The sequence below is a fragment of the Crocuta crocuta genome, unplaced genomic scaffold (assembly GCF_008692635.1).
Source record: "Crocuta crocuta isolate KB4526 unplaced genomic scaffold, BGI_CrCroc_1.0 scaffold288, whole genome shotgun sequence".
Classification (NCBI taxonomy): domain Eukaryota; kingdom Metazoa; phylum Chordata; class Mammalia; order Carnivora; family Hyaenidae; genus Crocuta; species Crocuta crocuta.
This window is the reverse complement of record NW_027532607.1, coordinates 1,075,670-1,102,537: the sequence shown is the minus strand read 5'-3', so window position 1 is coordinate 1,102,537 and position 26,868 is coordinate 1,075,670. Positions and strand designations below refer to the sequence as shown.

Genomic DNA, 26,868 nt, shown 5'->3' with positions numbered 1-26,868 from the left:
GATTGGGGTGAAGAGATAATTTTCATTTTATACTTTATAAACTTCTGTAAGCTAAAAATGCTAAGTTAAAACAAAACATCTTATATTCAGTTATTCAATTTTTACCAAGATATTCAGTGTTGGTCTACATTTTTTTTTCAATGTAAAAATTAAGGAACAAAAATTTAAACAAACATATGTTATCTAAAATTGGTTAAATGGCCACTAATAATGAAGCAGCAGAAAGAGAAATTAAGAAGACAATCTCATGTACAATGGCACCAAAAATAATAGAATAAACTTAACCAAGGAGGTGAAAGACCTGTACTTGGAAAACTAGAAAACAATGATGAAAGAGTTTAAAGATGACACAAACAAATGGAAAGACATTCCCATGCTCATAGATTAGAATATTGTTAAAATATCCATATTACCCAAAGCAATCTACAAATTTAATGCAATCCCTATCAAAATACCAATAGCATTTCACAGAACTAGAACTAACAATCCTGACATTTGTATGGAAACACAAATGACTCCTAATAGCCAAAACAGTCTTCAAAAAGAAAAACAAAGCTGGAGGTATCATAATTTCAGATTTCAAGTTACATTACAAAGCACTAGTCATCAAAACAGTATGGTTCTGTCACAAAAATAGACACATAGATCAATGGGACAGAATAGAAAACACAGAAATAAACATACAATTATGTGGTCAACTAATCTTCAACAAAGGAGACAAGAATATGCATTAGGAGAAGAGAGTCCCTTCAAAACATGCTGTTGGGAAAACTGTACAGCAACCTGCAAGAGGAAGAAACTGGACTGCTTTCTTACACTGTACACAAATGTTCAAAATGGATTAAGAACTTAAATGTGAGACCTAAAACCATAAAAGAATCCTAATAGAATGCACAGGCAGTAATTTCTCTGACAGTGGCCATAACAGCAGCTTTTACATGGGCATGGGGGAGGGCACTTGCTGGGATGAGCACTGGGTATTATATGGAAACCAACTTGACAATAAATTATTTAAGAAAAAAATAAAATAAAATAAAAAAATAATAAAATGAAAAAAATAAAATAAAAATCAGATAAAAACCAAATAAATAAATAAATAAATAAATAAATAAATAATACACCTCCTGAGGCCAGGAAAACAAAAGTAAAAATGAACTACTGGGAATACCACAAAAGAAAAGCTTTGGCACAGCAAAGGAAACAATCAATAAAACTAAAAGATAACCTACTGAATGGGAGAAGATATTTGCAAATGACATATCCAATAAAGGGTTATTATCCAAAATATATAAAGAACTTATACAATTCAACACCAAAAATAACAATAATAATAATCCAATTTAAAAATGACCAAAAGACATGAACAGACATTTCTTCAAAGAAGACATACATATGGCCAAGAGACACATGAAAAGGTATTCAGCATCACTCATCATCAGAGAAATGCAAATCAAAACCACAACGAGGTATCACCTTACACCAATCAGAAAGGCTAAATTTCAAAACACAAGAAAAAACAAGTGTTGGTGATGATGTAGAAAAAAAGGAACCCTTGTGCACTGTTGGTGGGAATGTAAACTGGTGCAGCCACTGTTTACATTCCACCAGTATGGAGGTTCCTCAAAAAGTTAAAACTACCATATGATCCAGTAATTGTACCTCTGGGAATTTACCCAAAGAATACAAAAACATTAATTCAAAGGCATATATGCATCTCTATGTTTGTTGCGGCATTATTTCCAAAGCCAAATTATGAGAGCAGTCCAAGTATCCATCGATAGATGAACAAAGATGTAGTATATATATACAATGGAATATTATTCAGCCATAAAAAGAATGAAATCTTGCCATTTGCAAAAACATAGATGGAAGTAGAGAGTATAATGCTAAGCGAAATAAGCCTCTCAGAGAAAGGCAAATACCATATGATTTCACTCACATGTGGAATATATAAAACAAAACAAATGAGCCACGGAGGGTGGGGGAACAGGACAAATTAACAAATATACTCTTAACTAGGGAGAACAAACCGGTGGTTACCAGGGGGAATGTGGGTGAGGGGATGAATGAAATAGGTGAAGGGGAAGAAGAGCACCCTTATCTTGATAAGCACTGTGTAATATATAGAATTGTTGAATCACTATATTGTACACCTGAAACTAATATAACACTATATGTTAACTAACTGGAATTAAAATAAAATAAAAACAAATAAAATAGGTTGTATGGCTTTGGAGTAAACTTTCATCTTTCTGTCCCTCAGTTTCCCCAATTGTAAATCCAGGTAATTCGAAGAAACTACATCTAAAGTCTTAAATATCTAGAGTTCTAAAGTTTTATTGGTTTGAACTTCTAATAACAATATTACTTAAAAGCCTTAAAAATTTCACATTCTTTGACCTAACAATTTCAATTTTAGTTATCTATCTTTTGTCTGATGGAATAAAGAGAAAGAGAAGAAATACTGCTTGTGATATCAGAAATATTAGAAATAATTTACATTTACTTAGATTATTTGTTATATATGTTATTTTTCAAAAACAATTTGTTTTTGTGTTTTTATCTGTCCCACAGAGTAACTGACAGCCATTTCAAAAGGCAGTATGGATCTATATTTATTTACATGGAAAGTTGCCTAACATAAAGTTAATAGAAAAAAGTAACAAAACTGTATGCATGTGAGTCAACATGTATTTTTTTAAATTATGCGTTGATGCTTATGTACATACCAGTTACACACACACACACGCGCACATACATACATACATGCTTAGAAAAACTCTAGAAAAATAGATGTAAAAATATCAAAGTTTGGCTCTGGGTAGTGAGATTACACATAAAATTTATTTTCTCCTTCATATTCTCCTGTACTTTCAGAGAATAAAGTTACTTACACTTTTAATCATTATTTTAATAATAAATCTCCAAAAAACTATATGTCAAGGAAATTAACATATGGATAAACATGTTAGAAAAAATAGAGTTGCCTCTTAGTCTTTCTAAAAGTTAGATTTATATTCGTTATTTTATTTTTATACCCTCTGAAAGCTGTGTATAGTAGACACTCAAAAAATGTTGGGGTGACTTGGATAGATGGACAAATGGACAGAGGCACACTATTGCAACTTGTCAATTCCTATTAGATAGCTAAGTAACATTCTATTAGTGGTCCATTTGACTCCTAGTATTTTCCATCTACAAATTTTAATAATCAATCCACATCTTATATTTGAGCATCTTGATGCTTTCAACCTTAGAGTATTACTGTGCATTTATGTGTACTAAGTTTATTTCATTTCTGACCACTCCTTAATCTTATCTACACTATTTTTATTCTAAACTTATCTCTCCTCCTTAACAAGCTTGAATGATCTGTAAATGTAATCAGTTCCCTATTATCTACTTCTTTGATTAAAATATTAGACACAGACTACCAAAGAATAATTACTTTTCCAGGTTTTTAAAATGAAGTTATTAGGATTTTTATTTGCATTTCTTTGACTACTGAGTATGGGAAATATTTTTATAGTATTATTGGCTATACATTTTATCTTTTATGTGATATACTTATCCATGTGTCTTACTCATTTTTCTATTCCATTGTTTGTTACTGATTTGTATGAGTTATTTACACATTCTGAAAACTAACCTTTGTCACTTCTGTGAATTGCAAATATTTCCAAGTTTATAACTTGTCTTTTTACTTTAAAGTGTCTTTTGATAAATAAAAGTTCTTAATTTTAGCATAGTTAAGTATACTAATCTGTACTTTTATACTCAAACACTTTTGGCTTAAAAGGTTTTCTCTATTGCATGTAAGCAGCAAAAATTAAAAGTCTAAAAATATCAGATGTTGGTGGAAGTATGCCATAATGCAATCCAGTAATTAATCAATCCAATTGTGTACCAGAGGCCCAATTTTTAATATTATTATCATAAATATTCCAAAGAAGTTTTTATAACATAAAGCTTAGCTTTCCTATGATTTGTAATTAATTTGACCAACATATAACATATCCATGTTTGCAGACCTTAAACTAATAATGAAAACATAAAACTTACCATCAATATCAATAGTCTTTAGTGCCTTTTGCATTTCTGAATTACTTATAAAAATCTTCAAGGTGTGATGGATCATTGGCAGATCATTGACATAAATCTTACCACTCTGAATTTTGCTAAAAATCTTACAAGCCTTCTGAAGTGCTAAATATACAACAAAACAGTTAATTAAATCAAATGAATAATTATATTCATCCCCACTACACTCTCTCCCAGTGAAAAAACGACAATGATCACTAAGGGAAGAAAGAGGGGCAAATCTTTGTGTTCTAATTCTTTGCTTTAAAATCAATCTCATGACCTATTTAGGTATATCTAGAGTGAATGACCTCCAAGTCTACAAGTTTCCTAAACAACTTTCAGAAACTCAGAAAAGTCATGCAAAGCTCACATAGCAAAGGCAGTCACAATTTTCCCTGGTAATATTTAAATCCTTCTTCCATGCTCCCGTATCACTTGGTCCATATCTCAGAGAAACTATTGGTATTGTGATTGGTTGCATGTCAATATCCCTCACGCAACTATCAGCTCCTAGGGGGCAATATTTTTCATTCTTCAAGTGCCAGTGTCTACTTCTGAATAGATCCTCAAAAAATGACTGTTGAGGTACGCCTGGGTGGCTCAGTCGGTTGTGTATCCGACTTCGGCTCAGGTCATGATCTCACGGTTTGTGGGTTCGAGCCCCGCGTCGGGTTCTGTGCTGACAGCCAGCTCAGAGCCTGGAGCCTGTTTCAGATTCTGTGTCTCCCTCTTTCTGACCCTCCCCTGCTCACACTGTCTCTCTCTCTCAGAAGTATATAAAAAATTTTTAAAAAAACCCACAGAACTTTTTAAAAAAAATGTTGAACTGAATTTAGTTCAGTGGGTACTACTCTTAGTTTTCAGAAAAAGAGGTGCTAGATGACAGTGCTAAATACCAGAGAAAGACTAACATATTGATAACAATGTTTCTTTTTATGTTTATTTATTTTTGAGAGAGAGAGAGAGAGACAGAGCATGAGCAGGAGAGGGGCAGAGAGAGAGGGCAACACAGAATCCGAAGCAGACTCCAGGCTCTGAACTGTCAGCACAGAACCTGATGTGAGGCTTGAACCCATGAACCATAAGATCATGACCTGAGCTGAAGTTGGACATTTAACTGACTAAGCCACCCAGGTGCCCCACAATGGCTTTAATAACAGAAGTTTTTAGTAGAGTATTAGGGGCGGAAACCAGGTTTCAGTGAAATGGTAAGTAAATAATTAATTAAGGAAAATAACTCTTTTAAGAAGCTTCTTTGAAAAACATAGAGTATAAAATTGACATAGTCGCTGAGGAAGTAGAAGAAAATTCAATGAAAGAAAATTAAGAGTGAAGGGATTAGTCTCATGAAAGGGAATTTTCTCCAATGAGACAATAGGGAAAGCTATGGATGTTGTTCACAATCCTAACAGTTCTCCTCACAAGGGAAAATATTTTCCCTTTTCCCTGTATCTATATGAGATGATGAAAATTAATTAAACCTATTGTGGTAATCATTTCACAATATATGTAAGTCAAGTCATTATGCTGTACACCTTAAATGTACACAGTGCTACATCTTAATTATATCCCAATAAAACTGAGGGATAAAAGATACCTGGTGTGCCTGGGTGGCTCAGTCAGGTAAGCATCTGACTGCGGCTCAGGTCATGATCTCGCAGTTCGTGAGTTCAAGCCCTGCACTGGGCTCTGTACTGACAGGTCAGAGCCTGGAGTCTGCTTCAGATTCTATGTCTCCCTCTCTCTCTCTCTGCCTGTCACTCTCTCTCTCTCTCTCAAAAATAAATAAACATTAAAAAAAATTTTTTTAATGCCTAGCATAGGGGCACCTGGCTAGCTCAGTTGGTAGAACACACAAGTTTTCATCTTGAGGTTGTGAGTTTGAATCCCACTTTGAGCATAGAGATTACTTAAGGAAAAAAAAGATGCTTAATATGATAATCAGAGAGAGAAAATATGCCAAATAACTCCATAAATATAAAAGAGAGGCCCAAGATATAGGGGAGTTCAGTGTCAAGAAGTGAAGGGAGGAAAAAAAGAAATAAAGGGTACTGTGTACCAAGAACTAAATCCCAGTAAAATCAGTGACTCTAGTGCTTACTAATATATTCATTGGATGTAATATTCAGACTTTTTTCCCAAAATATTTTAACTAAAATAAGGACATATGTTATATTTTGCCTAATCTATCAATATAACAGAAGACATTTCTTAAGAAAAGATATTCATGAATACTTATTTTACCTAGTTTGCTTATGCTTCCTCACAGACTACAGCATTTGTCACAACATGTAATATTAGTTGATATCATATGCCATTAGGAGTAAAGAAAGAGACACGAATCACTGAAATAATTCCTAAAAAGTACACAAGCAGAAATTCTAGAACCTATTATTACCACTTAATTCTTGTGAGTGTAAGTGTCCTTGAGGTGCTTCATTATACAATGTCTTGCAGAGGCTAGAAAACACTTCCCTTTTCCTGTCAAAGAAACAGCGACATTAGAAAGCACAAAAACTAAACAAAACACACACACAAAATATTTATGCCATTCTCCATTAAAATATTAGGAAACCTATCAATAGCTTGAGATTTTCCAGTCTCTTACTCCATAAAAACCTTTCTTAAAAAACTATCTAAGCGATCATGAATTACATATTCTTCATTCCCAGAATTCCCACCTTGCTTCTTTTAGATATCTCTCTCTGAAGCAGAAGTTACCCTCGTCAGTAAGCAGTGCCCATGATCCACTATCCTTTGGCTGTGGTCCAATTTTTCCTACTCTTAATTCAAGTCAGCAAATTTTACAGACAGTTATTATAGGAAGGAAAAACAAGAGTATCTTTAAATAGCAAAGAATCCCAGATTCCACAACCTGTCAGTAAAAATGTTTTGAAAAGATGATTTATCGAATCCCTTAACACGTAAATAACCAAAATCATAGAATGTTAGTGTTAGAAGAAATCTCAAGTGTCCATCTAGTACAAGATTCTTGTACTGATGTGGAAACTGAGGCCCAGAGATATAAAGTAAATTGTACAAGAGCCTAAGCTAGCCTGTGAGGTCAGTAAGGACTCAACTTTAAGTCTTTCAATTCCACATACAGTAGTCTTAGCTAGCTCTACACCATCCTTCCTAGAGCATAGTTTTAGTTTGCACAAGCTATTTTGCATACTTTATGTGGAAAGGATAGATGATTCGGAAGAGAAAAACCCAAATCTGAATGCAACATTTAAGGAGAAAAAACAATGATTTAAATACCGAACAATTGAGGAAGATGTACAAAGCGGTGATAGAGTCTTGTGAACACTGTACTGATTCGGCAACTTGAGTAAGGAGCTTTCTTCCTGAGTCATCTTCTCCTTCAACAGCTTCACTGAGGAAGAGGCAATCTAGAGCCAAATGCAAGAATGTAGGTGCCTGAGATCACACTGGTAAACCAGCATTATTGGAAAATTAACCTCTTAAAAAGATAGCTAATCATATCTGGGCTCCTCACTGATATAAAATTGCTTTTTGTAATGGAATTAGAGTTTATATACACTAAAATTTTAAATAAACTATACAATTTTTTTTTGCAAAGCCATGTTTTCCTAAGTATGCAACTAAATCATCTAATTAATATTGTGCCAATTAAATATGATGGATTTCACAAAGCAGGGCAAATCTATGGTATAGTGAAGACAAGACCACAGATCCTAGGCTACATATATTGGTTTTCAGTATATGAGCAAAATAATGTAGAGAATCAACACAGTTATTCAAATAACACAGGTGCTTATGCTTTAAATTATCCTCACGATTGAGAAAATTATCCACGTATGCAGAAACATGATTCAAAAGTGGCAAGTAGCTAGGTAGACAGAAAAGCATCACTTTAGAAAATGAGGACTGTAATAATAGGTGTCTTCAATTTTACGTGGAGTCTAGAGCCTGGTCTTTTAAAGACCATGCAGGATGTAGAAAGAAGACTCTGAAGCCATTCAAGATCTACAAGAATTGGCTCAGAGATCCCACACAGAGCCAAAATCTTCAAAAGGCAATGCTACCAGCAAGAGTGGGCTAGGGGGGAAAAAGATTAAGCCAAAAAAATGTATCCCTCAACAGAAGAAGTATCCAGAGTAAAATCTTTTTGTCTAAGCTCCAGGCTGGAAAAAGAGAGAGAGAGAGAGAGAGAGAGAGATGAAAGAGTACTCCTCTTGATTAGTTATAGCTATAGCTCTACCCACACGTGAGTATAGAACTCACATCTACACTAAATACATGGGCTAGTAGAATAGAAACCAAAAAATTCATTTAAAGTTGTTCCATGTTCATAACACCTCTGAAGTGCAGCGCAGAAGTGAATTCAAATTCTCCTGGAGGGATTAGGAGGAACTTAATGGAGGACCATGGGGGAGAAGAAGGGGAAAAATAGTGGGGGAGAGGGAGGGAGGCAAACCATGAGAGACTCTTGAATGCTGAGAACAAACAGAGGGCTGACAGGGGTTGGGGGGAGAGGAAGGGGGATGATGGGCATGGAGGAGGGCACTTGTGGGAATGAGCACTGGGTGATATATAGAAACCAACTTGACAATAAACTATTTAAAAAAAAAAATTCTCCTGGAGGAGGATACTTTAAATCCAGACTCACACGATATTCCCACAGATTTAGATTAACTATATATGAGAAAATGAACAAAAAGTACAAAACACCCAAGGACATAAGTTAATGAGTGGGAATCAGACAAAGCAATAAACAGAGGATTTACATCCCCCAAGGACTTTACATTAGATTTATCAGACATTAGTCTTGAAACAACAAGAACATGAGCAAAGAACATGACATAAGGCAGATTATAAAAAGAACCAAACAAAATTTCTGGAAGTAAAAAAATATAAGCACTGAAGTTAAATTCTTAATAGACAGCTTAAACTGGGAGATTAGATTCAGCTGGAGAAAGAAAAAGTAAACTAGAAAGCAGATGGGAGAAATTATTGAGAAATAGAGAGTATATCTAAGTACATCATATAGTGAAAGTAGTAGGTTGAATTGTGGCTCCAAAAAGATATGTCCATATCCTAATCCTTGGAACCTGTATATGTGACTTTATTTGGACAAAAGGTCTTTGGAGAGGGAACAAAGTTAAGGATCTCAAGATGAGATATACAATGAAGTGTTTATAAAAGTAGAAGGAAACTTGAGGTACAAACACAGGGGAGAAGATCATATACAGAGCAAGATGGAGGTCAACATTGAAGTTACAGCCAAGGAATGCTCAGGGTCACTGTTATAACAGCAGAAGTGTTAACAGAGATCACAGCAATAAAAATAAAGGTCTAATGGAGAAGGAAGGGGAAAATGTCATATTCTTCTGAAAGGATTCCTTGTTACATTTTTAAAAAAAAAGGAAGAGGAAGAAAAGGAAGAAATAGGGGAGGAGCAGGGGAAAGAAGAGGAAGAAAAAGAAATATTTAAGATTGTGACATTTCAGGGGCACCTGGGTGGCTCAGAGTGGCTCAGTCAGTTAAGTGTCTGCTCTTGATTTCAGCTCAGGACATGATCTCATCTCATGGTCATGAGATCAAGTCCCATGTCAGGCTCCATGCTGAGTGTGGGGCCTGCTTAGCATTCTCTCTCTCCCTCTCCCTCTGCCCCTTTCCCCCACTTGCACTCTCTCTCTATCTCTGAAAAAAAAACCAATGATTATGACATTTCAATACTTGAACTAAAATGTGATGGAATGTGTGAAAGCTAAAAACGACACTCAAAAATAAAATATTTTCAGATCATTATGTACCTCAGTTCTTTTAGCATGCAATTGTACTTGTAAACTTTTCTTTCTTCTGACCTTTTCCTCTCCTGAAAAGTCAGAGGATTTTTCTTCTCCACATAGGAATACTGATGTTTCATACCTAAATTGCACAGAAAAAATGGAATAATTCCTGAGTTGCTTTTTTTTCTTACTTTTTCTTTTTACCATCTTTTATTTATCGAAAGTTTCAAGCATATACAAAAGTAGACAGACTAATGTGATGGTCAGGGTGTCTGGGTGGCTCAGTTGCTTAAGTGTCCAACTTCAGCTCAGGTCACGATCTCACGGTTCATGGGTTCGAGCCCTGCATTGGGCTCTGTGCTGACAGCTCAGAGCCTGGAGCCTGCTTCAGAGTCTCTGTCTCCCTCTCTCTCTGTCCCTTGCCAATTTGTACTCTGTCTCTGTCTCTCAAAATTAAATAAACATTAAAAAGAAAAATGTGATGATCTTCCCATGTATCCATCACCCAGCTTCGATAATAGGCAATCCTATTTCAGCTATATCCTTACTCCCATTTCTTATTATTTTGAAGCAAATTCCAACATCATATTATTTCATGAGTGAAAATTTTAATACTAATTTCTACAGGTGTTTTTTCTTTTATAGTTTTTAAATTTTAATGTTTATTTTTGAGAGAGAGAGACAGTGTACAAGCAGGGGAAGGGCAGAGAGGAGAGACTCAGAATCTGAAGCAGACTCCAGGCTCTGAACTGTCAGCTCAGAGCCCGACACAGGGCTTGAACTCAGGAACCGCGAGATCATAACCTGAGCCGAAGTCAAATGCTTAACCAACTGAGCCACCCAGGAGCCCCAAGGCATTTTTTTCTTTTAAAAAACAAATTTAAAACACAATTATGACTCCTAAAAAGTTAACAGTGATTTCTTAGTATCAACAAACATAGTCAGTGTTCAAATTTCCAGTTGTTTCATAAGCGTCAAAATTTTTTAACACTTTGCGTCAGAATTCAATAAGGTCCCCATGACAGTTTATTGACTGATGTGTCTTTTGGATCTCTTTTTTATCTATAGGCTCTTTTTCCATGCCTTTTATCATCATCATCATCATCATCATCATCATTATCATTATTGCCAGGCAATTTGTCCTATAGATTTTTCAGTCTGGATTTTGCTAATTATATCACCAACATTGTAGGATTTTAAGACTTGATCAGATTAACTTCATTTTTTTTCCCCAGAACCACCATATAAATGGTGGTGCTTTCCACTGGAAGAAATATCATATACAAGTGGTTTTATGATTATGGTATTACCTGCTATATTTACACATAGTAACTAGACACAGCAAATCATCAGGGGTTATAAAATATTTATATATAAATCTATCATTCCTTCTTCACTTATTAGCTAGAATATTTATATAAAGAAAAACTCGGGTACTATTTGATTACTTAGTGGTATGATTCATATAGAAAGGTAGGATAATTGCTTTACTCTTTCCCTTTTTTGTGACTTTTCATAACACTGATTAGCTCACTTGTAACCTCCAATTGTGACAAAATAATTTTTATATCATTGTGAACACGTGGATTTAAATACATTAAATTCATTTTAATTCGTTGTAATTAATTTCCTTATTGATACTCTAATCAATAAGGTGGGAAGAGGTGGGAGCCTCTTTACGTAGGCTCTTGAATCCTTTTGCTACATCCCTGGTAGCACTCTTTGTTAGCTTACTTATTTCCATAGAACAAGATTCTCCAATCACCTGTAATATTTCCTTTCCCAAACCTGCAATCAGCCATTTCTCTAAAGAAATGTATCTCTTTAATAAGAAATGGTACTTTGGACTAAGATCTGATTGCTAGAAGCTGAAGTGCTTTTTAATAATTATCCTGCTTACTTATTGGTTTTCTCTTCCTTCTGTTTCTTTTCTCTCATCTTCTTCTTGGACTGTCAAGAACGTTTGTAATGGACACATCCCATTAAACTATACAACAGTGAAATGAGTACATAGCCTGAGTTAAATTTGAAAGAGAAAATCTCTTAGAAATTGCATACTTTGCTTCAAGTAATCAAAGATAGACCTAAATCTCAAGGACAACCCTAAAATTTGGGACCCTATAGATAAAGAAGAATTCTGAGCTAGACTTGACTCAAACTTATCTGCACATTGGAATCACCAATTGAGCTTTGTAAAATACTAACACCTGTGTCCCATTCCCAACTATGTGATTTAATTATTTGGGGGAATGGGCTGATACTTGTAATTTTCAAAAGATAGTCAGGTATTTATAGCAGCATTATCTACAATGCCAATTATAGAAAGAGCCCAAATGTCCATTGACTAATGAATGGATAAAGAAGATGTGGTGTGTTAGGGGTGCCTGGGTGGCTCAGTCAGTTAAGCATCTGAACTCTTGTTTTGTCTTAGGTCATGATCTCATGACTGACCTCTGCGCCCTCCCCTGCTTTCTCTCTCATGTGCACTCTCTCTCTTCCCCTAAAAATTAAAAAAAAAAATGTGGTATGTGTATACACACACACACACACACACACACACCAGAATATTAGCCATAAAAAGGAAGGAAATCTTGCTATTTGCAGTAATGTGGATGGAGCTACAGAGTATTGTTTTAAGCAAAATAAGTCAGAGAAAGACAAATACCATATGATTTCACTCATATGTGGAATTTAAGAAACAAAACAAATGATCATAGAGGAAAAAGAGGAAAACCAAGAAACAGACTCTTAACTATAGAGAACAAATTCATGGTTACCAGAGGGGAAGTGCATGGGAGGATGGGTTAAATAGGTGATGGGGGGTTCCTGGGTGGCTCAATCCGTTAACCGTCTGACTTCAGCTCAGGTCATGATCTTGCAGTTCATGGGTTCAGGCCCTGCATCAGGCTCCATACTGTCAGTTCAGGGCCTGCTTGGAATTTTCTCAGTCTTTCCTTCTCTCTCTCTGCCCCTCTCCTACCTGCACTCTCTCTCAAAATGAATAAATAAACTTAAAAAAAAAAAAAGGTGATGGGGATTAAAGGAATGCACCTGTGATGAGCACAGGGTGTTGTATGTAAGTGTTGAATCACTAAATCGTACACTAAAACTAATATTATACTATATGTTAACTGGAATTTACATTAAAACTTCAAAAAGATAGCCAGGTGATTTTAACGTGCAGACAAATTTGAGAATCACTATGCAAACAACCACAGGCTTGTTCCTATTCAGAACTTCCATCAATTGGTCTGTAACTCAGTATTTTACAAGAAATATCTTATTCTTCCTTATAAAAGAACCAAAAGCAAAACTAAAAGCTCTTTAGCAGAAGTGGCTCCTTCTTTTTAGAGTAACCTGCCATACAAGGGCTACCTAGGTGATACACAGGACAATGAATGGACTGAATCTATAACATCTTCAGATAAATTTGGCCCTAAGCAAAATTGTGATATTAGGGTAATTTTTATCGTGCATCTCACTGCCCTTTCTTAGCAGGTACCTTGCCCTTCTTACTCTCTATCCCTTCAAATTCAATCCTCTAGATTCCTACCTTGAGACCGCCATTACATTGCTCTTCACCCCCCGAATCTGCCCTATGATTAGTCTCCTCTGCAGTCTTCCAGTCACAAAGGCAATGACTTTAACTATTTTGATTAGAACCCAGAGTATAAAATACATTTCTACTGAGATGTAGTACATATGTGCAAAGAGAGAGAAGGGAAGTAATTTCACAAAATAATACTTATTATGTGAAAAACACTCTAATGTCTTCAATATCATTCTAATTTCTTTTTAAACAAAATACCAGTTAGTGACCTCCTAAGCTGATTTTATAACACACAAATGAGTCACAATCTACAGTCTACTACTACTTTATATCCCCCATTATCTCCCTATATATCTCCATTGAGATCTTCATATTTCTGGAATAATTATAATTTCCATAGTACTACATGATGTTTCAAATCTTTTATCATTTTTCTAAAGTATAAGTGTGTGTTTGTTATGAGTTTCCTCAAAGATTTTATAGAATTGGGATGACTTACTATAAATAATGAATAAATGAAAATATTTGTTCTGCATCCTATTCCTCTAGGGCATTGTGTCTCTGCAGGTAACCTATTTTATAGAGTGCTAATGAAAGAATGTGAAGGAATACTTCCACCATCTCCCATTCCTTCCTAGGTGACAAGTTTTATTGTGATGTTCTAAAAATAATTATTTTGCCTTTTGTCACCGAACATAAAGGAGTAGTGGGAACCTCCATGAGATTATCACCGGATTTGTCAGCAGGAACCTTGCAGGCCAGAAGGGAGTGGTATGGTATATTCAAAGTGCTGGGGGTAAACAAAAACCACCAACCAAGAATACTCTACTCCACAAAGCTGTCCTACAGAATTGAAAGACAGTTTTCCAGACAAAAAAGGACTTAAAGGAGTTCATCACAATAGATAGACTGGCCTTATAAAAAAATGTTAAAGGGAGTTCTTCAAGCTAAAATGAAAGGATGCTAATTAGTAACATGAAAACAAATGAAAGTGTAAATTCCACTGGTAGAGGTAAATATACAGTTAAATTCAGAATACTCTAATCTTGTAATGGTGGAAGGTAAATCACATATAACTCTCATTTAAATGTTAAAAGATAAAAGTATTAAAAATAACTATAACCAGAATAACCTGTTAATGGATACACAGCATATAAAGATGTAAATTGTGACATCAAAAACAAAATAAGAGTGAAGTGTAAAAATGTTGAACTTTTGTATACATTTGAAGTTAAGTTGTTACCAGCTTAAAATAGGCTTATAGGATGTTTTATATCAGCCTTATGGTAAACACAAAGCAAAAACCTACAGTAAATACACAAAAGGTAAAAAGAAAGGAATCAAAATATATTACTAGAAGGGTGCCTGGCTGGTTTCGTCAGTGGAGCATGTGACTCTTGATCTCGAGGTTGTAAGTTCAAGCCCTACACTGGTTGTAAAGATTACTTTAAAGTTAAAAAAAAAAAAAAAGTATATCACTAGAGAAAATCATCAAATCACCAAGGGAGAGAGCAAGAGGAAGAAACAGAGAAACCACAAAACAGCCAGAAAATAAGCAACAAAATGGCAAAAGTCCATACCTGTCAAAGACTACCTTCAATGTAAATGGATTAAATTCTCCAATTGAAAGACATAGAGTGGCTGAATAGATTAAATGAAAAAAGAAAAAGAAAGACCCAACTATCTGCTGCCTCTAAGAGACTCACTACAGCTTAAGGACACATATAGACTCAAAGTAAAGGGAAAGAAAAAGATGTTTTTTCTTTTCTTGGAAACCAAAAAGAGGGCAACGGTAGTTATATTTAGACAAAATAAATTTCAATATATATATATTTTTTGGTTTTGGGGTTTAAAAAAGTCTTTTTAACATTTATTTATTTTTGAGAAAGAGAAAGAGACAGAGTGTGAGCAGGAGAGGGGCAGAAAGAGAGGGAAATAGAGCATCCAAAGCAGGTGCCAGACTCTGACCTGTCAGCACAGAGATCAACACGGGGCTCAAACCATGAACCACTAGATCATGACCTGAGATGGTGTCAGCTGCTTAACCGACTAAGCCACCCAGGAACCCCTCAATATGTGGGGCTTTTTAAAAATGTTTATTTTTGAGAGAAAGAGAGAGAGAGAGGGAGAGAGAGAGAGAGAAAGCATTATTGGGGGAGGGGCACAGAGAGACAGAGACAGAGAATCTGAAACAGGCTCCAGGCTCTGAGCTGTCAGCACAGAACCCAACATAGGACTCGAACTCATGAATCATGAGATCATGACCTGAGTTGAAGTTGACTGCTTAACTGACTGAGCCCCCAAGGCGCTTCCCTCACTGCATGTTTTTAAGTCAAAAATTATAACAAGAGACAAGAGTCATTACATACTGAGAAAGGGGTAAATTAATCAAGAGGATATAGCAATTGTAGTATTTATGTATCCAACATTAGAGCACCTAAATATATAAAACAAGTATTAATAGATCTGAAGAGAGAAATAGACAGCAACCTAGCAATAATAAGGGGCACTTAAATACACCACTTTCAACAACTGATAGATCAACCAGACAGAAAAATGAAGGAGAACATTGGACTTCACCTATACCAGATACCAAATAGACCTAACAGACGTATAGAGAATATTCTATCCAACAGCAGCAGAATATACATTTTTCTCAAGCATACATGCAACATTCTCCAGGAGAGATAATTTGTTAGCCCACAAGCCTTTAAAATCTTAAGAAGATTGAAATCATTATCAAACATCTTTTCTGACCACAAAGGCATAAAATAAGAAATCAATTAAAAGAAAAAAATTGAAAAAATCATAGATATGTAGAGATTAAACCATATGTTCCTGAACAAACAATTGGTCAAAGAGAAAAATCAAAAGGAAAATAAAAAATATCTGGAAACAAAGTAAATGAAAACACAATATACCAAAACTTACTGGATGCAGCAAAAGCTGTTCTAAGAAAAACATTTATAGAGATAAACACCTATATAAAGAAAAAAGAGGGGCACCTGGGTGGCTCAGTCAGTAGAGAGTCCAATGGGCTCAGGTCATGATCTCACATGACAGCTGATAACACAGAGCCTGGAGCCTGCTTTGGATTCTGTGTCTCCCTCTCTCTCTGCCCCTCCTCCACTCACTCTGTCTCTCTCTGTCTCTCAAAAGTGAATAAACATTAAAAAATTAAATTAAAAATAAAAGCAATAAGAAAGATCTCAAATAAACAACTTAATTTTATACCTAAAGGAACTGGAAGGAAAAAAAGAACTAAGCCTAAAGTTAATAGAAGTAAGGAAATAACAAAGCTCAGAGCAGAAATAATGAAGTATAGGTTAAAAAGACAATAGAAAAGATCAAAGAAGCTAAGAGTTTGTTTTTTGAAAAAATAATCAAAATTGACAAATCTTACTAGACTAAGAAAAAAGAGAAGACAAATGAAATCAGAAATAAAGAGGAAACATTCAACTGATAACAGAAATACTAAAGCTCATAAGAAACTACTATGAACAATTATATGCCAACAAATTAGATAATCTAAAAGAAATGTATAAATTTCTAGAAACATACAAGAGTGAATCATGAAGAAATAGAAAATCTGAACAGACTGATTATTAGTAAAGAGACTGAATCAGTAATCAAAGATCTTTAAACAAAGTCCAAGATGGCTTCACTGGTGATTTCTACTAAATATTTAAAGAATTAATGCCAATCCTTCTCAAACTCTTCCCAAAAATTGAAGAGGAGGGAAAACTTCCAAACTTGTTTTATGAGGCCAGCATTACAGAGAGCAAAGCCAGACAAGGACACTACAAGAAAAGAAAATTGTAGTCTAATATCTCTGATAAACACAGATGCAAAAATTCTCAACAAAATACTGGCAAACCTATTTCAACAGTACATTAAGAGGATCATATACCATGATCTAGTGGGATTTATGTCTGGAATGCAAGGATGGTTCAACATAGGCAAAACAGTAAATATGATACACCATAGTATAGGGAAAAACCCATTCTTCTTCTGTGTTTCTCCTTTACTCTCCCACTACTACCCCACTCACAACACTTCTGACGCCAGATCTGTGAGGTATTCTTCCTTACCACCAAGTAATTCTCTACCACACCATCTGAGTGTCCTACAATTTACCTCAATTCTAACACTATCTACTTGGTTACACTGTCAGATTCCACAGGTTAAGGACTCAGTCCTACAAGACCGCCCCCACCCTACTTGTGCCCATCACAACTCCAGGTTGTGACCTGTGCTTCAGACTCATCACCTGTAAATCAGAGGCTCCCACAAGGCCCTCCTTGGGTTTGATTAATGTGCTAGAAGAGCTCACAGAACTGAAAAAAAAAAGAGTTATTTATGTTTATCAGTTTATTTTTCAAATATGATAAAAGATACAAATGAATAGCCAGGTGAAGGGATACATAGGGCAAAGTCTTGCAGGATCTCAGCACAAGAGCTGTCCCCACAGATCTGGGAGTGTATCAACCTCCTGGTATGTGGATGTGTTTACCAACCTGTAAGATCTCTGAATAGGCCTAAACTATTGAGATTTTTATGGAGCTTTCTTTATGTAGGCATGATCAATTATTAATTCCATTTCCAGTCCTCTTCCCCTCTCTGGAGAACTTTTAGGTTGGTGAACACATCCACAGACTGAGAGGGTGACACACCCCAACCTCATGGAGACATAAGCTCCTGTGCTTGGACCCTTGCCCAGTGGATATCTTCATGTGACTAGTCTTCTGTATACTCTGTCACGTCCTTTAATAAACTGGTGAACATAAGTAAGTGTTTCCCTGAGTTTTGTGAGCTGCTCTAGCAATTAATTAAACCTGAGGAGGGGTCAGGGGAACCTCTGATTTGTATCCAAGTCAAACAGATGTTGTGGGGAACATGGAGCTTACTATTTGAGATTGGCATATAAAGTGTGGGGGGTAGTCTTATGGGACTGAGCTGTTAACCTGTGGGATTTGCTGTTATCTCCAGGTAGATAGTATTAGAACTGAGTTAATTTGTAGTACATCTAGTTGTTGTCACAGAATTCCTTGGTGTAGGAGAAACCTAAGTCTTCGGTGTCAAAAGAGTTGTGAGTGTGGTAGCAGCATGACAGTAAAAGAGAAACACAAGAGAAGAACTGAAGTTCTTCCTAACACAACCACATTAACAAAATGAAGGAGAAAAATCATGTGGTCATTTCAAAATTTGCAGAAAAAGCATTTGATAAAAAAAAAGAAAAAGCATTTGATAGTATTCAACGTTCTTTCATGATAAGAAATCTCAACAAAGTGGATGTAGAAGGAATATATATCAATACAATAAAGCCCATATATGACAAGCCCAGAGCTAACATACTAAATGATAAAAAACTGAAAGCTTTCCCTCTAAGATCAGGAACAAGAGAAGGGTGCCCACTCTCGCCACTTTTATTCAATACAATACTGGCAATCGTAGTCAGAGCAACTAGTCAAGAAAATGAAATAAAAGGAATTCAAGCTGGAAAGGAAGAAGTTAAACTGTCTCTGCTTCCACGTGGCATGATCTTTTATATAGAAATCCCTAGATATTCCACCAAACAACAGTTAGAACAAATAAATTCAGTAAAGTTGCAGATTACAAAATCAATATACAAAACTCAGTTGTATTTCTATACACTAACAACAAACTATCAGAAAGAGAAATTAAGAAAACAATCACATTTACAACAGCATCAAAAAATAAAATACTTAGAAACATATTTAACCAAGGAGGTGAAAGATTGGTACACTGAAAACCATAAAACATTAATGACAAAAACTGAAGAAGACACAAATAAATGGCAGAATATTCTGTGTGGACTGGAAGAATTAATACTGTTAAAATGTCTACACTACCCAAAGTGATCTAGAGATTCAATGCAATTCCTATCCAAATTCCACTAGCATTCTTTTCTGCAGAAATAAAATAATTTGTATAGAATCACAAGAGACCTCAAAGAGCTAAAGCAATTTTGAGAAAGAAATAGTAACACTTGTAGAACATAGTAAGCTCTTTGACACTGGTCTTGACAATAATGTTTTGGATTTGACACAAAAAGCAAAGGCAACAAAAGCAAAATTAAAGTGGGACTTCATCAAACTAAAGAGCTTCTAGACAGCAAAGGAAATCATTAGCAAAATGAAAAGGGAATATATAAACTGGGAGAAAATATTTGCAAACGATATATCTGATGAGTTAATATTCAAAATATACAAGGAATTCATACAACTCAATAACATAAAGTAAATAATCCAATTTTAAAAGGACTTGAATAGACATTTTTCCAAAAAAAAGACATACAAATGCCCAACAGGTACATGAAAAGGTGCTCAGGGAAGGTGCAAATCAAAACCACAATGAGGTATCATCTCACATCTGTTAGAATGGCTGTTTTTAAGGAAACAAAAAACAACAGTATTGGCAAGAATGTGGAGAAAAGGAAACACTTGTGCACTGCTGATGGGAATGTAAATTAGTGCAGCCACTATGGAAAACAATGCGGAGGTGCCTCAAAAAATTAAAAGTATAGCTATAATATTTCTGGATATATATCTGAAGGCAATGAAAACACTACCTCAAAGAGATATCTGTACTCCTATATTCTTTTTTTTTTTTAATGTTTATTTATTTTGGGGAGAGAAACAGAGCATGAGTAGGGGAGGGGCAGAGAGAGGAGGAGACACAGAATCCGAAGCAGGCTCCAAGCTCTGAACTATCAGCACAGAGCCCAACACGGAGCTCAAACTCATGAACTGCGAGATCATGACCTGAGCTGAAGTTGGATGCTTAACTGACCAAGCCACCCAGGTGCCCCCTGCACTTCTATATTCATCACCACATTATTCACAGTAGCCAAGGTATGGAAACAATCTCAATATCTATCAACAGGTAAATGGCTAAACATGTGATCACTCACACACACACACACACACACACACACACACACACACATTGGAATACTATCCAGCTACAAGAAAGAAGGAAATCCTGCCATCTGTGATCACATGGGTGGACCTCGAGGGCATTAGTTTAAGTAAAATAAGTCAGACAGAGAAAGGCAAATACGGGATGATCTTATTTATACGTGGACTCTAAAAAAAGCCAAATTCATAGAAACAGAGAGTAGAATGGTGGTTTTCAAGGACTGGAGATGGGGGAAAGAAGAAGAGGGAGAGGCTGGTAAAAGGGTACAAACTTTCAGTTAAAAGATAAATAAGGTCTACGGGCCTAATGTATTTTATGGCTATAGTTGATAACACTATATTGTACAATTGAAATTTGCTAAGAGTGGAGCTTAAGTGTTCTCACCGACATAATAATAAAAAGTAAATAAGGTAAATATGTGAAATGAGTAAAAAGTGGTAATCATTTCACAATGTGCAATATTAAATCAACACTTGTACACTTAAATATATTATTTTGTCAAAAAAAGACAAACTTGCAGACATATGGATAATTGCTCTCCTATAACTAGAAGCCCATGGGGACTTATAGGCTTCCATAGAGCTGTGAGAGGAGTGAGAGAAAATTTTTAAAAATGGCTACCTAGTAATTAAAACTATACTGAAAGAATGGCCACAAATATGCATGATCCTCTACATTTAGTACGTTATAAGAACACAGGAGCTACATTTTCGGTTCTCTCAAGCTTGCAGAAGTATAATTCAATTAAGTTCAGAGTTTAACTTACATTTTTTTGTGCTCCAGTCTCAAACCCCTAACTTCATGAGAAATTCTCTTCTGTGTCATTTTAGAAAACTTGATGTCTTTCTTGTTGTCAATATGTCTTGATGGCAAGTTGGCTGCAAAAGAATTACAACCTTCATCTGATAAATCAGTATTTTCTTCTGCCTGGGGAGTAACAAAGAGCCACAGTCAACTATATTCTTTTTGCACAAGTTCAGTATGACCTTCTGGGTCAAGTCATTCATTGTAGATACATATTTTCTCTAAAATGATGCTACCAGACAGAATTCTGTTGCAAAGGATTTAATTATCAGTGCATTAGTTCAGATTAGGTACATATTCTAAACATCACCAACTATCCTTGGTGCATTATGCAGTTATGAAATGCCCAGCATTCATGAATGTTTCTAACAGTTGTGGAATCTAGTTCTTAAGGCATCTTTAAACTTACTTCATTAAATTAAAAACTCTTCTCTACATCCACTATCAAGAGGATGAGAAGACAAGACACAGACAGAGGGTAACTATTTAGAAAAGACATGTATGATCATGGGCTGTACTCAAAGTATTGTTGTTTTATATATTCAAAAATATATACAAAGAACTCATAACAATAAGAAAAAGCACAACCCAACTTAAAAATGGGCAAAAGATCTTAACAGACATCTTACCGAAGATGTACAGATGGCAAACAAGAACATGAAAAGATGCTCAACATCATGTTATTAGGGAATTATAAGTTAAAACATCAAGATACCACTACACATCTATTACCATGGCCAAAAATCAAAATACTGACGAAACCAAAAGCTGGCAAGGATGTGGAGCAAGATGAACTCTCATTCATTGCTGGTGGGAATGCAAAATGGTACAACCACTTGGAAAGACGGTTTGGTGGTTTCTTACAAACCTAAACATACTTTTACCCTATTTTGCAGCAGTTATAAATATCTTACTGGTATTTACCAAAGGGGTTGAAAACATATATCCACACAAAAACCTGCACACAGATGTTTATAACAGCCTTATTCAGAATTGCCAAAACTTGGAAAATAACAGTGCCCTTCAGTAGACGAATGGATAAATGAACTGTGGTACATCTAGAAAATGGAATACTATCTGGCACTAAAAAGAAAGGAACTATCAAGCCATGAAAAGACATGGAGGAAACTTAAACTTCATATCACTAAGAAATCCATCTGCAAAGGCTACATGCTGTATGATTCCAACTATACAACATTCTGAGTAGGTGAAACTATGGAGACTAAAAACAAACCAGTGGTAGCCAGTGAGGGAGGGGGAAGATGAATAAGCAGAGCAAAGAAGATATGTAGGGCAGTGAAACCATCCTATATATTTTAATAATGGTTACATGTCATTATATATTTGTCCAAACTCAAAGAATTTACAATACTGAATCAATCCCAATGTAAAGCATGGACTTTGGGTGATAAAGATATGTCAGTGTATCTACATGTATAGAGACAGGAGGTATATGGGAACTCCCCACTCAGTTTTTCTGTGAATCTAAAACTGCTCTAAAAGTCTATTGAGAAAAATAAAACAGCTATATTGCTTCTAAATAGACACCTCCCCCTCCAAAAAAGGAACTAGACCCTAGGAGCAATGAACATGTTTAGAAAAAGAGGAATGAAGTTAGAAATATACTCTTTTGAAATGTGGCTGTTTGCAGGTCATCTAGGTGGGTCAGTGGGTTAAGCATCCAGCTCTTGGTTTCAGTTTACGACATGATCTCACAGTTCATGAGTTGGAGCCCTGCATCAGGCTCTGTGCTGACAGTGTGGAACCTGCTTGGGAGTCTCTCTCTCCCTCTCTCTCTCTGCCTCTCCCCTGCTCTCTCTCTCTCTCAAAAATAAATAAATTTTAAAAACATGGCTGCTTGCTTTAAACAACTGGACTGCATCTAGCTGAACAAATTATAAAGGCAACTTATAAAGCAGATCACTAAGGGAGTTTAGAGAATCTTATTTCTACACAAAATGGAAATTAAGGGAACTATTTCAGTGACTTTTACAGTCTGCATACATTCATTTTACTGTTTTGGCACAACTTTAACAACTTGCTCCAAAAAGGCAATCTGATTTGCTACCCTAATGAAATATTTATTAGGAATGATGAAAAGTTTCCTAGAGATGTTGAGAAAAATGACTCAAAATAGAAACCAGGAAAATAATAGGAGGAAGATCTAAAAAGATAGAGAGGTACAAAAACCTGTTACCAAAGACCAGATGAACAAAAGCAGTCAAATAGTGAACAGAAACTTTGATGATACAGAAAAGGAAGGAAATAATTCTGTGGTTAAAGATGAACCATCTGGAAGTATAAACTATATAGCCTAAGGAAGACAAACTGGTATGATATATTAATACCGTTAATTATTTTAACTTTTAAGAATTCATCTTCCTAATCAGCTCATGAGGGCATGATCAACAAAGTATTAAGTATAAAAAGGTGGAACAGGTTAATATACATATCACACATCTTGGTACTTAGCAAGACGCCTTGAAATTGTTTTTTGGGGGTGTGCTTGGGTGGCTCAGGTGGTTTTGCTTTTAATTTTTTTTTAAAGTTTATTTATTTTCGAAAGAGTAAAAGACAGAGGTGAGTGGGAGAGGGGCAGAGAGAGAGGGAAACACAGAATCTGAAGCAGGCTCCAGGCTCTGAGCTGTCAGCACAGAGCCCACACAGTGCTTAAACTCAGGAACCATGAGATCATGATCTGAGCCAAAGTTAAATGCTTAACCTACTGAGCCGTCCAGGCACCCCTAACTTTTGATTTCAGCTCAGGTCATGATCTCACAGTTTGTGAGATCCAGTCGCACATCACGCTCTCCACTGACAACACAGAGCCTGCTTGAGATTCTCTCTCTGCTTCTCTCTTCCCCTCCCCAACTCATGTTCTCTAGCATGCATGTGCTCTCTCTCTCTCTCAAAATAAATAAATAAACATTAAAAAATTGTTTAAATTCCTTTTGGATTACAGTATAGGTACATGTCTTATATGGTGGCACCATACCCATTAAAAGCATAAATTTAAACGGTTAAGACCCTCAGTTGACAATACTGAATTTCACCTGAGCCTTGTGCTCCCACAAAATAGTGAAGATTAAAGAAATCCCTTCACCCTTTTGTGTTCTGGAAAATGGCTTGCTGCAAGGCATCACCCTTCCCCATATGCTTCTGGTAAAACTCACAGATGCCCCCTTGTTTACCTATGACAAGGCCAAACACCTTCAAAATTCCTTTTCTTTGCTTCATGAAAGATTAGCTAAACTGTTTTAACCCCACTAATTAATCAGAACAAAATGCTTGTTAGCCTAACTTCGGTTAAGCTTTTCTCCTTCCTCTAGGCCCCTAAAATATTCTCTGATCTGTTTGTCTCTTCATGCCACTCTTTTATCCCACTTCCCCATATCCAGTTCTTCTTAGCCTTGTTGACTCCTCTCCATAAAAGAAAAGTCATTTTTGTCTAGCCCTTGAGCTGCTTGCAGATCTTATGGTCACAGCCTTCCCCCTCCTGCTATTTCAATGAATAGTCCCTTCCCTCCTTTGCAATAATCCTTTTGGATAAAGTCCTGCCTTACTAAGTCCAGGTTTGTTTTTTATTTGACACAATACTGGCCAATGGATAAGAACATGCCCTGAATCACAGGTAAGAAGGCTAGATAAACTTGGTATCGTTTATAGTACCCTCTGGTTAGACTCCCACATCATGAATTATGTTATCTACAACCTTTATTTTACAATCCTTTATTCTCCTGAAAAATTATCCCAGCCCCTACCCCTCAAAATACTCTCACCATACACCGTGGACCTCTTGATACAACACAGGTTGCTGGGATGAAAGTTCATCATATGCCTACTAAAAGACCTCAAAAGTCTCCTTAGTTATTAAAAGATCCTATAACTATATTGCTCTATTATCTGCTTACTGATTATGGATGTGAGATAATATAAACTAATTTTTAATGTAAACTAATTTTTTTAAAAAAAAGAAAAGGAAGGAGACCTTAGAAACTGTTTTTGAAAAAATACCTGGCAGAATAGAGGTACTTTAGTTTCCATTTTTCAGTTTAGAGGTAAATTCTGCCCTTGAGGACTCAAAGGCCTTGATGAACAAGTATGAATGAGCACAAACAGATTTCCTGCCCAAAAAAAAAAAAAGATGAGAAAAATCATATGCCTGCTTAAGAGACTTAGGTAATTATATTTACCTACCTGAAGTTACCCCTGTAATGTAACACAGTATAATACCAAATAGATAATCCCCAAGCCATACATGTGTACAAAGGCTAGAGAAAGCAGTCAGTAGATTGTAATTCACAGAAGATCCTCCAGTCCCTTAAATTTACCTTTTGTGGTATAAGAAGTAGAGAAATGCCAAACAAATGACATAAAAAGCAGAGAAATCCAGTTATATTTATTTATTCAAATAAACCCAGAGAAACAAAACTACTAACATGGCAGCAATCACCAATGTTATTAAACACTTACTATATACTAGACATTATGATAAACACTTTAACATAAATTATTTTATGTTATCATTATCTTTATTTTACCAATGAGGAAAATAAGACTTAGATCAAGTTGTCCAAGATTACACAGCCAACAAATAGAGAAGTCAGAAATCGAAGTCAGCCAGCCTAACTCAAGAGCCCATGGTCTTCAGCACCCTGTAACATCGTCTCTTGAAAAAATACTATTGCAAACAAAAGATGCCTTAGCCTGTTTTAAACCAAAGACTTCCACATCATATACCAAACAATTTAGAAATTCCCCACATTTTCACAGTTTTTACTCATATATGAGTTACACTGGATGTGCTATTTATTACATTGCTAGTTTTATTACATTGTTACAATTATCAGTGTCATTTTCATACCATGAAGTTTAACTATAAGTATTAATATTTTAAACAAGATAGTACTTTAAAATCATTTATTTCTGAAATGTTATACTAACTGCTGTTGAATGTGATATGTCCAACCAACATTCCTGGAATTCAAAACATGTTAAAAATAAAATGAAACCATGTGACAAATACCCATCTCAGAAGACACTAGATGGCTAGGAAGGTTTCCCCAGCAACCCACTCTATGTAACCTCTTCTAGATCTTCTCTAATGAGTTCAGTCTTTACCTTGAAACTACTTGGTATAGTACAGTCTTCGCCATTGTTACTGTCTTCACTATTCAACTAGCATTAATCATTTGCCTTGTATTTTTATTTATCACATATACATCTCCTATAGCAACTATAACCTAAATTTCATAGATGGACCGAAAGGAATGGATTGGTATCTTATTATTCTTTGAATTATTTCTCACAATAATTAGCAAAATGCTATATGTATGAAACAAAAGAAGGAAGGAAAGAAGGGAGGGAGTAAGAAAGGGAGGGGCTAAGGAAGGAAGGCATTTCCTCCCTTTGGAACTTAATCACCAAGAGCTTCTTAAGTTATTGAAGTACTTAATTAAGCACAGTAAAAGCTTTATTTAAATAAACTGTGAAAGGAAGAACTGTTTCATAATTTTTTGACCTATCAAAAAGTTGACTGGTTTTAGTCTGTTGGATGAATCAAATACCACATACCCCTCTCCAAGTTAAGAGAAAAAATTGGAATACGAATAGTAAGTCTCTTCCCCATAAACTGACAAAAAAAATTGTTTCTCGACTCTTTCAATCCTTTGACACATATATGAACTTGCAAGGACAAACCAAGACAAATGTATCCCACTTCTCCAGTCTATC

General features: G+C 35.5%; 1 protein-coding gene across 1 annotated transcript in view; it reads right to left on the bottom strand.

Annotated features, from left to right (window-relative positions):
* EFCAB13 (EF-hand calcium binding domain 13) overlaps positions 1-25,179 on the bottom strand; it is a 76,803-nt gene extending 51,624 nt beyond the window's left edge. Inside the window, 5 exon segments of the mRNA XM_077780375.1 lie at positions 6,482-6,564; positions 7,345-7,475; positions 9,864-9,978; positions 21,098-21,258; positions 25,150-25,179. Coding sequence (XP_077636501.1) covers positions 6,482-6,564; positions 7,345-7,475; positions 9,864-9,978; positions 21,098-21,258; positions 25,150-25,179 — 520 coding nt within the window.
* Positions 25,180-26,868: the final 1,689 nt, after the last annotated feature.